We start from the raw sequence: 16,740 nt of genomic DNA, 5'->3' as shown, positions 1-16,740 counted from the left end.
GATGACCCAATGACTGGAACCATTAAAATGAATTTGGCAGACTGTATTGTAACAGATTTCATTTCTGTATCTAAATTCCACTTTTTAATTTTGTCAATGAAATGAGGTATATTATGAGTACTTTTAAGTCCTTGGATACTTGTGAATTGCCGTTTCAATAAAGTACACATTGCAGTCACATGGCCATCATTTAACAAGCCCTTTTCATCTGTAATAAGTTCTTTGTCCATTTGATATTATCCTAGGTTTTTGATAAAAAATCAGGCCAATCCAAAATTTCATAATTTCTGGACAGATTTTGTAATTTAATATAAATCATCATCAAAACATATTGTCCTCCTTGACTTGCTGCTTAAATTGATGATAGACAATTTTCTTTTTAACGAAGATGTTTTATTTTCATTTAAAGGCGTTTTAATACTCATTTTGGAATGTGTTTTTGGCATTTAATTTACATTCCTGTCTTCTGACTGAGTTTGTCTTATAAACAATGGGCGAGAAACATTTATGGTCACCAACACGTGGCTTAATTTTGCAGTGAAGTAACAAAACGTTTTGACGTCAACGATTCCATCAAATCGGGTGCTGGAGTAACATCAAAGTCTGTCTTACAGGGTTTCTTTTGGCCAGATTTTTTTTTTGGTTGCAACTCTTGGTATTCGATTTTTTTTTATAGCAATGTTAAGTTCTTAGTTTTCTCTAATTTAGTGTATATTACTTTTTACTCTTCACTCCTTCAACTAAGAAATCGTTCATACTAGCAAGAAAGAATATTTTATTATCCTTAATCTGTTTATCAGCAAGAAAAATTCTTGTGAAAGCAACTTCTCTTGACCGACCATTTTGTTGTCATCTTTGTCCATTATCAATGTTGAATTTACATTGTTTATAATCACGTCACTGATCGTTTTACAATTATCTTCTTCATTTTGTTACAACTTAAATCAGAGAAATTTTCAGTAGTTACTGAGATACTTTCACTGGCATTCTCTTTCTCTTCTTTCTGATCTTCATCTTCTTCAACAGTCTGACCCTCATCTTTACTCTTATTTGAGACTGACAATACTACTTCCTGCACCTGTTTTACAATTTGTCAGGACTGCTATCCGACTTAATAAAATGGATGTCCTCCTCATCATTTTTTGCAAAATGCCACTCACATTTCAATTCAGTTTCCAATGCCAGCTCTACTACATTATCTTTCCGTGAAATCATGTTTTTGTATGGAAAACCCTGCTAAAACAATGAAGTCAATTGGAAATTCTCAGCGGGATTGCATGGCTTTAAACATGTTGTTCATACCTTCTGATGGATTGGTAGTTATTCCGAAGAATGAGTTAAAGATTCCAAACCGTTCTAAAAAAAGGTCTCATAGAATGTTCAGCAATTGCATTTTTGATGTGTGTATCAAAGAAGAATTCTTGTGACCAAAGGGTCTTAAAATGGTCGTAGTTTTCTTCAAAAGGCTCATGAAATTCAGACCTCAGTAAAGTACTGACGTGACTCTGTCAACCTGAATGTCATCAGAACTTGCCTTTTTGTTTAATCGCCATCTTTTCATGTCCTGTAACAAATGAATTCAGCAGAAAATTGTGCACCTTTAGTAAGATATTTCTTATTGCATTTGTTATGCACATTTCTTGTGTTCCTGTCACAAGTCTGTAGACGTGTTTTATGTTGTATTTAGATATGATTCGAAAGGAAAAACACCTGTTTGGACTGTTCAATGGAAATAGAAAGTCTGAACTACAATATTATTTTCAAACTGTTATAATTTATTCGAAGGAATTCAGGACAATGCCATAGTAACATCTTTTCGGTTGTTGAAGGACCAGTACATTTTGAAATTTATAAGGAACTTTTCTTTCATTTAGGACTTTCATAGACCTTTATAAGAATTAGTGTGTGTGTGTGTGTGATTTGGATTTTTAACGTAGCTTTAACAATTTTTCAGTAATATCGCTGCGATGTCTGCACAGTGGCAGATTATAGTGATGTCTAGCACTCGGGCATCAATGTTGCAGACATGTTCAATGTCCTATCCAGTCACATTACCTGAAACCAGGCCGACCAGTCCTAACACTAACCTCTTAATGCTGAGCGCCTAGCGAGGTTGCTGTTAGTACCATTTTTATAAGTCTTTGGTATGACTCAGACCGGGTTCAAACCCGCAACCTTCCGCATCCGAGGTGGACACTCTAACCACTAGACCACTGGAGCGGTCATATGGATTAGTTTGGATTCACTTCAAAATGCTTAAGTTCTTCTCACATTTTCATTTATGACTGAAAAATAAATTCTTTGTTAAGTTTTACAAAACTTGTTGGTTTTGCTTCTTTCTGTTACTTAGTTTGTGTCCACAGACATGTAACAGGAAACAAAACTAGAAAAGTAAGCAGTGCAATTATCCATTTGGCTTTTAAAGTTCAATCGTTCTTTATGGGCCGCAGTTTATCTATCTGCACTTTTGGCCTGTCTCTTATTGCTCACTGGAGAAATAGTTACCTTAGAGTTGCTACATTACGTTTTAACCATCTATTTCTATATGAATTTTCCTTTGCTGAATTTCCGTTATGACCATCATTGTGAAAATAAACTCAATTTAACCAAAATAGAAAAGATCACCTCATTTTGACAATTATTTCTACTAATGTGTTCAGGATATACATTTTTGGTTAAAATACAAGCACTGACAACTTCTTAATTAATATACTTGCTTCAAATGAAATGTCGCATATTTAAGTTGATCCATGTATAATCAATTAACGAAATTAAAGATTCGTTGATATCATGTAATTAGCTAATCAAGGAAATGAACACTTAGTCGGTAAAGTGCCTTTCAATATTTCATTGCATTGACTTCGTCAGATTTCAAAGGGTGCTTGAGCATATCTGTAGTGAGAAAACCACAAGGTCATTTACAATACTGTTAATTAACCACACCGGATTTGTTTTGTTTTATTAGAAGTACTTCTGATTGGCCAATAATTTGGCCACTTAGTCCAATATGCAGTCAAGCAGTAGAAGTGAGGTTAGTTTCAAACATTCAGAAAGCCTGGAGGGCATAAATTGCCAGATACAGGTAGATAACGAGATTAAAGTATGAAAACTAGTGCTTGCCCAATTTGTTTTGAAATAGGAGAAGAAAAAAAAAAAAAAAAAAAACACTCGTTGAAAAAGATTAGTATGGGAAATCAGATTTGAACAGCCCTGCAAATTTTACAACTCGCTTTGAAAAAAATATCTACATCCATTAATTTAAGAGCCTGTCCGGTGCTAGTGCAACATTAGTGTAGTATAAATATCTACTGGTGCATTAACAAATTTGAAAACACTTAATATCGTTAAAGGTTCTGTGGCCTGCTAAAACGAACTAGGTACTATCTTCTGTCGTCACTGTCATGCAGGAAACTACACTGCATTAATTGCATCATATCAAAAGGGCATGTACCGTATGTGATAACATTTAGGCTTCATGTACTCGGAACAATTCTCTTGAAGAGGTCATCCATTACGTGTACTTGTACTTCACAATATAAACAGGGGCACCCGCAGAATTATTTTCCGGGGTGGGGTGGGGGATGTGGTGTTTAGCTATTAAGTTTTATGGATATAGGCCAAAACATGTTTTGATGCAAAATTGAGTGGGGTGCGGGTGGCGCCTTTGGATATAACAAGTTTCTGAGCCCAAGAAATTTGATTTCACTCAACAATAACAACATAAAAAAAACAAAAACTTAAAGATACCCCTTACCTGCTCAAGATGAAAAGAATATTCCTAATTCAAACAGTTTACATGGTTTACTTCTACTGTCCCTGCAACTTTTTCCCAAGATTTCATTCTTCCCAAACCAAAACAATGAATTAAATATAACAAAACTTCCAAACTTTTTTAAAAGCTAATTCATGTACCTGTATTTATACAACGATCAATTACTAGGTTATAAATTTGCAGTAATATATTTTGGCAGGCATTTACACTTTTGTAACTTACAAAGTAGTTAGAATGTAGAAGTGGTTATTATTTTGTTGTTCTTTATATATTTATGTATTCAATCTATTGAATATATAATTTAAAAATGACAGTAGGGATCTTGTGGACTAGATAGAACCTTTTCTGCAGATAATATCCAGTGTTTGGTTAATGAAACCCACAGTAAGGATGATATGTATCTACACACATATTCTTCCGAAAACTGTAATGAGCTAATGTTTATTCTTTGATTCTTTACCATCTCTTTAGTTTATTGTTCTTTTCATTCAGTTTCTGTTTTCTTTTCTTCACACTCATATGGAAGAAGTGGAAACAAAGTTTTAATGTAAAATTTACCTTTGAAGATGACTGAAACAGAAACAAATTATCTCAGAATTATCAGGGCTTTTAGAGCTCTAGAAATACAGCATATCTTTGCATATTTTACCTAGTCAATTTGGCTATAAAAACTTTTGTTTAGTGTGTTGAGATCATGCAAAACAATATAATTTCAAGTATTTAATCCAAAGCTGTCAGCATACAGCTTCTGCGGTAGGATGAGTCCATGTTGATTGATGGCATGTTGGATCAATATAAACTATGCTATAGTTTCAAGTTCCAGATGTTCTATGCACTTTTTAAATTAAAGTATATGATCATCCATTTAAGTAGAGACTTCTTTTAGCAAAAAGGATATAGAACACATCAAAATGCATCCACTCACCAACTTTTTGGATTCCAGGTAAGATAGTAAACATAAAGCATGCTAAAAACTCATGTGGTCATGAGCTAAATGCAAAAACTTGGCCAAAGCCAGTGAAAGATGAAATACTGGACACAATGTGCCTCTTTTGTGTAAGAGTGTGGTAGTAACAGAGATGAATGTTATCATCAAAGTCAGTGAGCATGAAATAAAGGTCTTAGTGACTTACTTCTCTGACAAGGGTGTACTACTCATCAAGATGCATCTCCTCAACTTATATATATATATATATATATATATATATATATATATATATATATATATACACACACACACACACACAGTGCTAAAATCCTATTTAGTCATAAAACCTAAATGCAAAAACCTAAATCAGTAAAATGTAAAATATAGGTCACAGTGACATTTTTTTTGTGGTATGGTTGTGGTAATAATAGAGATGCATAAAATCATCCAGTTTGATGATTCTAGCATCAACAGAAATGAAGAAATGAACTTGAAACAACATTTAACCAATGCAAGTGAAGCATCATTAAACACACACACACACACACATATACACACACAGAGGGTGCCAAAGCCTATTTAGTTGTTTTGGGTCATGAGGTAAATGAAAGAATTAACCTTGGCCTGCAAAATGTGAAATGTAGATCACAGTTACAATCTTTTGCAATAATGGTATGCTATACAGACAGAGACCACATTCAGCTAGTTTGATGCTTCTAGCATGAATACAGCTTGATCAATAAACATAAAACACTTAACTAAAGTCAGCGAAGCATGAAATATACTTGACTGTGACCCAGTTTCATGAATCTAGATTAAACAGTATAAATACTGTTGTGTGTGCAAAAAACCTCATCTAAACACAAAACCATAACTAAGAATGTACAACTACTGTATATCAAAGTACCAATTTAGCTACCTGAACCCCATTCTCTGTAGGGTACATGCTCCAAACCCATTCAAAACTTGTCTAGAACCTAGGATGAAGGAATGGTATATATTCAATGAGGGTGTGCAGGGTTGGTATAATAGTTTACCTCTATTTCCTAGAGGTGAGCTAAAAGGGATGACTAAGTAGAAGGAGTGTGTGTGTGTGATTTGGATTTTTAACGTAAGCTTTAACAATTTTTCAGTCATATCGCTACGATGTCTGCAGTGTGGCAGTTTAAGTGATGTCTAGCACTCAGGCATCATGCCGCAGACATGTAGCATGATGTCCCACCTAGTCACATTATCCTGACACCAGTCCGACCAGTCCTAACACTAACCTCTTAATGCTGAGCACCAAGCGAGGCAGCTGTAAGTACCATTTTTGTAAGTCTTAAGTAGAAGGAGATTTTTATTTGAATGGTATTTGTTTTTGTGATCCTAAATGAAACATTACTAGTAACATCTAAAAAAAAACCACCTTTTCTTGATACATGTGAAAGTCTATATTAAAATGTGGAGCAAACAAAAACTGGAAGCTAAATGAGAGAAATTCAAATTGAAACAAACTAATCATTTAGAAAATGAAATAAATATTTTTATAGTACAGATGAGGATACTGTTATTTACTTATATTAAAAAATAAAGTAAACATAATGTCACAAATCCTATTTGTAACTAAAGGACAAGAAAATCCTGGTTTAGTATTATCCATCGATGTAGAAGAAGTCTTTTATTTGTTGCATGGAAATTCAGAACTAATGTTGATTTAAACTTTGGTCAATCTGTATGTGAATATGGCACATAACTCATTAATGGGGCAAAATTGTGAATATGTATTTTACTAAATGGTTTATACATGACTTTTGTGTATTAAATTATTTCAAGCTACACAGAGGATGTAGGCAAGGGAATACCATTACAATGTATTTATTTCCTCTCTGGAGGAAAATGACTAAAAGTAACAACAATGTATCATATTTACACTATATGTCTGGTCTAACTGCAAACAACATCAACCCTGATCTGATGACACCTAATGAGCTGGCACATCAGGGTCTATGTTGTTTGTTCTACTGATTAGTCCTAATAAAGAGAATAAATTAACTACTGATATTTGAATGATTATACATAGGTGATCACAATTCACAATGGAACACTATTTAAATGATGATGATGAAAGAGTAACTTTAGACTTCATTTATACCATCTTGTTTGAATTATGGTGACAGATACCATCTGTGGTGCCATTGTTTTCCTTTCCTTTTGTTCAGTTGTTTATGTATGTTGATTAAAGATATCAAAGATCACTTTAAATATGTAATCCTGTTGAAATGTTTGTTTACTAATGATATACACCTAATTACACTTGTTGTTGGTCTCTTTGACTACATCTGCTAGTATTGTGCAATGTGCTTCATGTATGGTTGACTTAAGTGTAGTTGATAATTGCCTTCCAATTAACAGAGTAGGTCTGAAATGCTTGACTGCATAAGATATATTGTTACCAGTGCATTTTTTCTTGCACTGGTCAGTTTATGATTGACCATGATAAAGGTCTATTAGAAGATGCTTTGTTACACCAAAAAGCAACTAAAATCCATCTAATTATGTATCATATTTACACTATATGTCTGGTCTAACTGCAACAACATCAACCTTGATCTGATGACATATATGGCAAATCAGGGTCTATCTTGTTTGTTCTAATGATTAGTCCTAACAAACTGTATAGACCCAGACCTGCCAGAGCTTACTGGAATGACAGATATGGTTCTATGCAGCCTGTAGTTGGATACAACTTATAAGCAAGCATAGATGGTAAATGGAATATCTGTATTAATGGCTTATTTTGTTTTTTCGTTTTTGTTAGTTTTAATGTCATTTTTAACAACTGCTCAGGAAATGGGAGCTCAGTGAGTTTCCCATGGACACACCAAAGCAGCTAACACAGGCTGACCTGGGCAGATAACCAAATATAAATGGAACTGAGGACCCATTAAAAAATACTCTACAAACAATCAATTTGTATAAAATATCTACACTGAATATGAATATTAAAAAAACAAATGCCAGCAAATACCTTATTGATAGGATTTGTTCTGAATTGAATGTAAAATTTGATTGAGAAAAAGGACGTTTTAGAATATGGGAAGTAATTTTCTTCAATTTAAATTAAATATGGGATTTACAATCAGAAGAAGCATTAAATAAATCAATAATGAAGGTGAGAAAATGTAACTTTTCATCAATGGAAATTTTCATTTTTTCTCTCTCAAGAATATCATATATGAAACTTAAAGATGTTTAGTGTAAAATATTGCATCAAAATTTAGTCACAAATTCAGTTCTTTATAGGAAAGGTAAAGTAGATTCAAATAAATGTTATGCTAGCTTTTATAAACAGATATAAAACAATATTCCTTTAATACATCTGAATGTGACAAAGTGAACAAATTTGGAAGAAATGTATATATTTGGTTAAAAAATAATTTAAATTTTAATCTTGACTTTTAATATCAAAATGTAATTTTTAAACAACAAAAAAAAGATTGAAAAATGTTAAAAAAAGAAAACAATCTGTGTATGCAGTTTTAAAGAAAAGTAAAAGGTCATTTTGCTTTAATTTGCATTTCAATTTTATCTTTGACTACAATTATAACCATCTCTATTGTCAATCTGAACTTGACTGTAGGGTTACTGAGAACAGGTAGGTGGGTATTTACTTAAAAAAGGCTAGGGGTTTTGCCACTGTAGCACAAGAGTCACAAAATCTCAAGTCATTTTGGTATTACCACTGGTTACAAGCAAGTTCATTTACTGATACACATCCCCAACAATTTGTTGTATTGAAAACAGTTTATTACCCAACGTCAGGAAAACAATCAATTGCTTGCTATACAGTAAAAACCAGTCTCAAAAACCACCCCTTCTGCCAAAAAAATACAAATGGTCTCTCAAGGCAGGTGGTTCACTAAAAGACTTGCGCTATCAAACTACTCTTAAATGAAAAAGGAGTTGATATGATATCCACCATAACATCTTGACATGTCACAACACAAGATAATCAATTCATTTCTGCATGGAAAACCTAGTCTCTGAAGACAGGTTTTACTTAAAAACTTAAAATTATTTCAGTCTGCACATTTTAGGATGAATAAAGTCCTTTTAAAATGCACACTTCATAGCTGATAATATATTTCTGCTGACCTTATGTTTGTGTTTCTAATCAAGGTACTCAATATGACACCTGTGTTGATTGCCTGAACTAAAGGCAAGGCCTGAAACTGTAAGTTTCAAAGAATATTTCATACTTTTGCTGATCTAGATTTCCTTAATTGGAGCTGTAATACTGTATGGACCAGAAAATTTCACAATACTTTAAACTGTTTTTATTTTTTTATTTTTAAGGCAAGTCTGGACTATGCTATTATTAGTCACAGCGTCTATATGCTGACATACCTGTTTGGTTAATAAATCCTGTATCAATAGAACAATATGTGGATAAAAAAATCAAAATATCAATTTAAAATAGTGGTACTTAAGGTTTCTGTTGATCAAAATAATTGCAACTTGAGGACCACACTTTCAGCTAAAATTTACATATTTTATAGTACTAAGTGAGAAATGTGTTAAACTGATGTGTTATAACAAGTTGGTCATATTATATTCAACCTTTTAGAAACTTTATGAAAATTTGACTTTGTCATACTTTATTTTATAAAGGAACACAAATTATAGTTAAGCACACATTTAAGCTGAGAAATTGTATGCAAATGGGACCAGATCTATGGATTCTGCTATGGCAGGAAAGAATCTGAATGTGCATAAAAGGTGGAATATGCTCAAATTTTATCGTCACCTTAAAATCATGTTTATACAAATGGTATATTCATACTAATGGTATATTCATGACCAGCTATGTAAACAAGAAAGTGTTGTCCAAAATAAGCTTTAGACACTGCATATAAATCATGTACTTTTTTTCCTTTTCAACATGAGCCACAGCTTCATTTTTGAAAATTTCAAATTGACCAATCAAATCTGTTCTAATCAAAATGATTCTATTCTTCAAAGCCTTTAGTAGGATACTTAAATCCTCTTTATAGAAAATGCAGTTTTTCTGTAAAACAAATCAACATTACCATATGTACTTGCTTATAAAACGAGTTCAACTGCTAACCGCACAGGTCCAGATCTGCTGTACATAATGTGTCAGCAGATCTAGATCTGTGCAGTTTGTTAGGATTAATCAGTTTAACAACATTGACACTGATCTGCATGCATATTATGCTATGGCAGATCAGGATCTTTTTTCTTTTTAGTTTGACTTGACTTATAAATGTGTATATATGGTACATATTACCATCAAATATACACTGTTAGGTGATAATTAAATAAAACACCTAGAGAGGTTGTATTTCAATGATCTTTTCCAACTGATCAAACATTTTGTAAATGGGGAATTTTTTATTACTTAGTGATACAGAGCTTACATACTCTAAGAAGTAGTTCCATACCTTCCTTTTCTTCTGTTATATACTGCACAGGCCCTGTTTCTATGACAACTTCAGGTATCTTGTTCTCTGTCTTGACATCCATAAATCTCATCCTCTTACTAGGAGGACCCTGTCAGAAGACAAGCATTTTATCATGAATTCAATTTTTTGAATAGTACAATATATACTTGCTTATAAGTGTAGTCCTAACTGCAAACAATATAAACCCCGATCAGGAATACCATAATGTGCTGGCAGATCATGGTTTATGCTATTCATTCCACTGATTAGTCCTATCCAACTGATAAAATCACACATAATGATCTGGGTCTGTAATGTTTGCAGTCGGACCCAACTAATAACTGAGTATATATGGCATTCATGCTGAGTTTAAAAATCAATTAATGATCATAACTGCCACACCACTGATTTTTCTACTGGGGTCTAATAATAAGGAGTGGTCCCTTTTGCTTGCAACAGCCAACTTGGATTGTTCCTTTGTTTTTGGTTTTTAACTATCATCATTGGGATGGAGGTGGATTCAATAACCACACATATCTCTAGATCTGCAAATTTACAAAAAATTTAATGTTTCTTAAATGTTTTAAGTTTTTTCATGTGGATAAGTAATTCCATTACTCTAGTAATCTGCAATTCTAATTTCCCACTTTACAACAGCATCCAATAAGAATTTTTTATGTACTAGTGAATTTAATATAAGTATTAACAGTTTGTCAGTTCTTTGCTGATTTAAAACTTCTTTAAATCAAATATTTACCTCTCAGTACAAGTAGTAGGAGTTGGACTGTATGTGAAACCTAACCAATGCCATTCTCTTAAAAAATGCTTGTTTAGGAAGAACTGATGACCCATAAAGTAGTATGACCAATGACAATAAAATATAAAAAATGCAATTCAGTTGAGTATGCTACCAAATCAATTACAGAAATTATTTATTGATAAATCGTCCCTGACCTTACTATTACCGTATAAGCCGGCCCCCTAAATGAACAGGTATAAACACTAAAAGTGCATGACCTGCGTATAAGGCAACTTACAACTCCAAGGTATCTCAAGCTGCACGAGGTAAGTTCTAAATGCATTTATTTAGGCAAACTTGCATTTAAAAAAATTACATGTATACTTATCACAAGGTTGCGTGCATGATTATTAAAAAGAAATGGTATAAACTTGTTTGAAAAGTAATTTATTTAATTTTCTGTTTTTATTAATAGAGTTTTGGAAATAATGCTTCGAAAATTATGTTAATACCGTAAAAGACGAATTGTGGTTTATTTGATGTAAACAACCTTACACAATACCTGTCAACTTTCATGTCGGGAGGAAAAAAAAAAACTCCAGATTTTTGGGGTTGCTCCATGCCTACCTCCTGATTTTATAATATCTTCTGATTTTTGCAGAGAACTCCTGATTAATACATTATGTCTTCGATTTTCATTTCTTCTAAACAAGAAAAGTCCTATATGTTCTGTTGTACCACCTGTGAATTATTGTTGTGACAAAATAATTATTTTACTATAAAGATTTCGCTTCTTCACTAAATATATGTTTAGTTTAAACATTATTCATGTAAATTAATGATTTTTTTTACCTCTACAATAATACAAAAATAAAAAAATAAACCAGAACAAAAAAATAAACCACAACAATAAAATCGCCCACAATTAATTTCAATCCCAAGAATGATCACTACGAATGCTGTAACTCCATATGCTATAGCTCCATTCCCACGAAAGAAACTTGCACAAGTGAACACCTGGCATTTTTATATCGTATATACCAATGTTAAAATGGTATAGTTGCCAGTCAAAATTCCCTCTTATCACAAGCCAGTTTCAGGGTTTTAATGATTAACTGACCTGTACTGCTGTTGCAAAACGAAGGACAAATTCAATGACTATCAACATAGGAGACACCGAAACATCAAGCTTTCCACTGTGTGGAAAGTTATGTTTGTTCAGCTAAAACACAAAACTAAAATTGATTGATGTTGATCTTAGTTAATCTCTATGAGAATTGTAGCCTTTATTATTACCACTCTTTGTGAACATGTAAATTATGATGGTTATGTGCCTTGTACAAATAAACGTGCATACCTTTTTAAAAATATTACCTCAATTTGTAGGATCACTTATATCATTGAAAATGAGTAACTCGTGAGCACTTGATTCAACATCAATGAAACAGTTATTAAGGACTAGCTGAAATGTTATCTGGAAGAATGCAATTTGGTCGAAACAATGAATAAAGCAAAATCTGCATCTATGTTTGGGAATAAGTAAGGATTTAAGTGACGCTATGCATGATTTGCACTCTGTAAGTACTGTACATTATAGTTCAGCATGGTCTCCCTGGTAAACTCAACCGGCACGAGAATTATGAAGTCTGTATTTACCTTTATTTAACTTCGTGTTGGAGAAATCAGAAAATACGCACATGCAAAATAATAACAAAATCAATCATAGTGCTTTATAACAGTTTAATAATTGTCGGGTCACCCAAAGTTACTTATTTTTACATGCCTATGTCTTAGGGCACGGAAAAAATTATTGTTTCGTGTCCAAAGATTTACAGCCATTACAACAGTCAACAAAAAGACCTAAAAACTGTCAAGTTTACACACTGGCCCACAAATAAGCTGACCCCCAGAAAAGGCAAAATGTACAGGAATTTTATATATCCACTCATTTATTGATTTATGTCACTAATAGTTTATCATAAGAGTGCTAAAATATTACCCTCCAAAAACACATACACACAAATGATGGACGAAAAAAATATTTCCCCAACTGGTGAGAATAATTAGATGGATTTAGTGGATTTTAGTTGCTTCTGGTGTAACACGCATCTTCTAATAGACCTTTATCATGGTCAATCATGAACTGACCAGTGCAAGAAAAAATGCATGGGCTTTCAGACCTACTTTGTTAATTGGAAGGCAATTATCATCAGCACTTATGTCACCCATGCATGAAGCACACTGCACAATACTAGCAAGGAAAGTCAAAGAGACCAAAAACAAGTGCAATTAGTAACTTTAGGTGTATATCATTAGTAAACAATAATTTGAATTACATACTTAAAGTGATCTTTGAACTCTTTAATCAACATACACAAAAGGAAAGGAAAACAATGGCACCACTGATGGTTCTGTCACTATAATTCAAACAAGATGGTATAAAAGAAGTCTAACATTACTCATTCATCATCATTTAAAAAGTGTTCCATTGTGAATTGTGATCACCTATGTATAATCATTCAAATATCATTAATTAATTTATTCTATATGGAAACTATGGATATATTACCCACCCCAGATCTCAGAGCCCTATTGAAAGCCCATGATGCAGCTGGCAGACAAATCCGAGCAATAGCTGAGAAAAATTATATTTGTTTTAATTACATTTAATAAGAATAGTTAATTACATAAACTTTTAATTTATGCTTTGTTTATAATGATACCACTGGTATTAATAAATACACATATTACTGGTTTTATAGGTTGTTAGGTGATGCAGATGCATATAACTTACTTGGGTTTTTATATACTTTTCATAGGCAAGGGATGTGTATAACCCAAGAAGGTGAAATGTACCTGTCTCGCTTGCGTATCAATCTGTATAATTTGTCGTTCTGCAGAATCTTTTTTCTATATATTATAGTACTTGGTATATTCTTCTATAACGTACACAATCATGACATATGAGAAAAACCTACAATAATTTATAACTGAATACTAAGGCAAGTTGGGCAGCTGATTCAAAGTCTGAAGCATTTTCTTAAATTCAGATTTTCTTTTTCATTTGTCAAGTATATTAAATTATACATTTATGAAAGGTTATAGAACACAAGCATAATGACTCTTAACTGTTTTTTGTCAGAAGGAATGAAATGTTTTAAATCTGAACCTCAAAACAGTTTTACATTTTTCATAAATATATTTAGCTCAAGTGGTCAAAGACCAGAAGAGCTTGTCAGCTAGCAAGTGTCCATCCACCAGAATAAGTTTCTTACTGCAACTTTTTCTTAAGCTTCTTACAAGATTAACATGAAACTTTACACACATATTCATCCCAGGGTTCAGGTGGTACTATATGAAAATGGTGCCCCCCATTCATCAAATGTAGACACCATTGTAAAATCTACACATTTTGTACTGCTATTTCTGCTGAATCAATGGTCATATCAATATAGGCTTTTCACTAAAAGACTCGTGCTATCAAACTAGTCTTAAATGAAAAAGGAGTTGATATGATATCCACCATGGCAGCCATAAAAGTCCTATAAAAAGAGTTGACATTACATATTTCAACTGAGACCAAATTTATTTTTGAGACCAACATAAATATGCATACATTTGCCTGTCTCTCACAGACAGCATCCAAGTGAAAATAAACATGTGTGCTTTCAAATTCTAGAAATAGCAACATTTTTTTACCTTAAATAACTTATTAAGACATTGTTATATTTAACTTTAACACTGGAATATATCCTAAACAATTTTAAGTTATTCAAACACTCAGTTAAAATTAACCATGACATACATGACAACAGCCAAAAATATTGTGTACTATATGCTTGACAGTCATGATTGCAGATGGAAATGTGTATTGTATCCTTTGACGCCACATCACAAGTGTCACACAGAATATGCACTAGTTACACCATCAGACAAGGAATGTACAGGCAATATGAACCTGCAATTGTCTTTCAATGGATCTGTCCTGCGATGTGAAAGAAATAAGTGTAACTTAAATCTGATTTTATTTTTTGAACATGATGAAAAGTACCTCTAGTAAATTAATTGAAAAAACAAAATATACCAGTGATGTAACACACACACAAACACTTCAAACAGGAACTGTTACCAAATGTATACCAATCTGTATACATTACAAGTGCTTCCATACCTACTCTTACTCCAGGAGTCTCAAACTCACACCACCCTGAAGGCAGCATGAGGACATTTTTGATGGCCCAAGGGCTGCATCACCTTTGTTATCTCTCATGACACTTGTGATGCAAATCATTTTGCGGACCACAGAATATATCTTAGTCGGCTGCATGTTTGAGACCCATGACTTACTCTGGTCAAATATTAAACTTCTCTTGAAGTCAAATAAAAAACAGTGTTGCTAGGGTGTTAATAAGTCATTAGAATGCCCATGTTTAAGGGTCATAACTCTGAATATGGTCAAATCTGCTAAATATTAACCTCAGCTGATACTTTGTCTAGATGAATCTTTCAAGAATGAAGTTGAAATCAGAATGGTAGAGATAAAAAGCAATTGGAATCTATATTTAAAGTTGAAATATGGCCATAAGTCGAAGAAATAAAGGCACAATACTATTATTATAACTATAAACTTACAACTCCAAGAAACAAAGGCACAATATGATTATCATTAGTATAAACTCATGTACACCTCTCCCCTCTCCCTCGATAACTCGTGCACAATGGGGTCCACAAACACAGACCGCACTATAAGTGAGGCGCGAGTTACTGAGGGACCTCCACAAATTGAAAAAAAAATTGCTTTGACATCAAGAAAACGGGGGTGGGTGGGGGTGGGTGGGTGGCGTTAGGGAACTCGGCTGTTTAATGACTGAATCCTTGTTTTACAATCACATTGATAATAATTTTTAATAATGCGCTTTTTGTAATGAAGTTGTTCGTTATTCTGTTTAAATAACATTTACGTGAAAAATCTGTGCATTATGTCACTGCTTTTTGTTTTCTTGATGACTCTGGTTCCCGTAGTGGTGTTTAATAGTATCTTGTCAAATCGGTAGTCCATAATTTGGGAACCAGACTAACTGTTGATACACCACCAAACAAGATTCCTTTTTTTTCTCAAAAACAAGCGACATTTATTTCATGACACGTCTACGTCGAAACTCAATTTTTTATTGTTCAATTAGTACAATGTTAATGTCGTGATTTCAGTGGAAGTAATAATGAAATTTCTTATCATCCTTGAGGATATCTTTAAATGCCAGTTCAAGAATTCTCTGAAACTCGCTTTCCCACAATGGTCCGTATCTGTGAAATCAAGCTCAATATTTTATGAAGTATTCATTTTGCTTGGCTGCCTTGTTATCATTGATCACAGTTATGAAATAGTTGGTTAATTTAAGGTAGTTTCTGTTACATACACAATAACATTTATTACAGTGTTCGATTGAACAAATGAAGTGAGTTCACCCGACATACGACTGAGGCCGCTAGATTTTAAGTTAGTTCGATTTGTGTGCCTTTTAACTTTTCTTTTATTCCACCTCCCTTTCTTTATTCAAAAGACATAATTAATGTGATAATACAAAGGAGGCCAGCTTTTAATTCAGTGCAACAGTACAACAAATACTTCCGCAATTAGGTTCTCAGAGAAATGCTTGCGGACATAGCTGTTATGGTAGATTGACACATTTTACGTTTAATTACAAGAGGACACATTGCATTTATGACGATTATGCTTAAAAGGAACTAAAAGATGGAACTAGAACACAAATTTTAATTGATAAAAACGTTATTTAATTTGTATTTATTTATTAAAGTACTGCCTCCACTCGGCGTAAGTGACATTTTCATTTAT

General features: G+C 33.0%; 1 protein-coding gene across 1 annotated transcript in view; it reads right to left on the bottom strand.

Moving 5' to 3' along the window:
- LOC149805066 (transcription factor IIIB 90 kDa subunit-like) overlaps nt 1–16,740 on the bottom strand; it is a 113,421-nt gene that overhangs the window by 12,576 nt on the left and 84,105 nt on the right. Inside the window, exon 16 of the mRNA XM_089947014.1 lies at nt 10,148–10,256. Within this exon, the coding sequence (XP_089803140.1) occupies nt 10,148–10,256 (109 nt within the window). The remainder of the gene's footprint in view (nt 1–10,147; nt 10,257–16,740) is intronic.

The sequence above is a fragment of the Sinohyriopsis cumingii genome, chromosome 2 (assembly GCF_028554795.1).
Source record: "Sinohyriopsis cumingii isolate HCF-2022 chromosome 2, ASM2855479v2, whole genome shotgun sequence".
Classification (NCBI taxonomy): domain Eukaryota; kingdom Metazoa; phylum Mollusca; class Bivalvia; order Unionida; family Unionidae; genus Sinohyriopsis; species Sinohyriopsis cumingii.
Note: the sequence above shows the minus strand (reverse complement) of the source record. Positions and strands in the feature narration are given on the sequence as shown.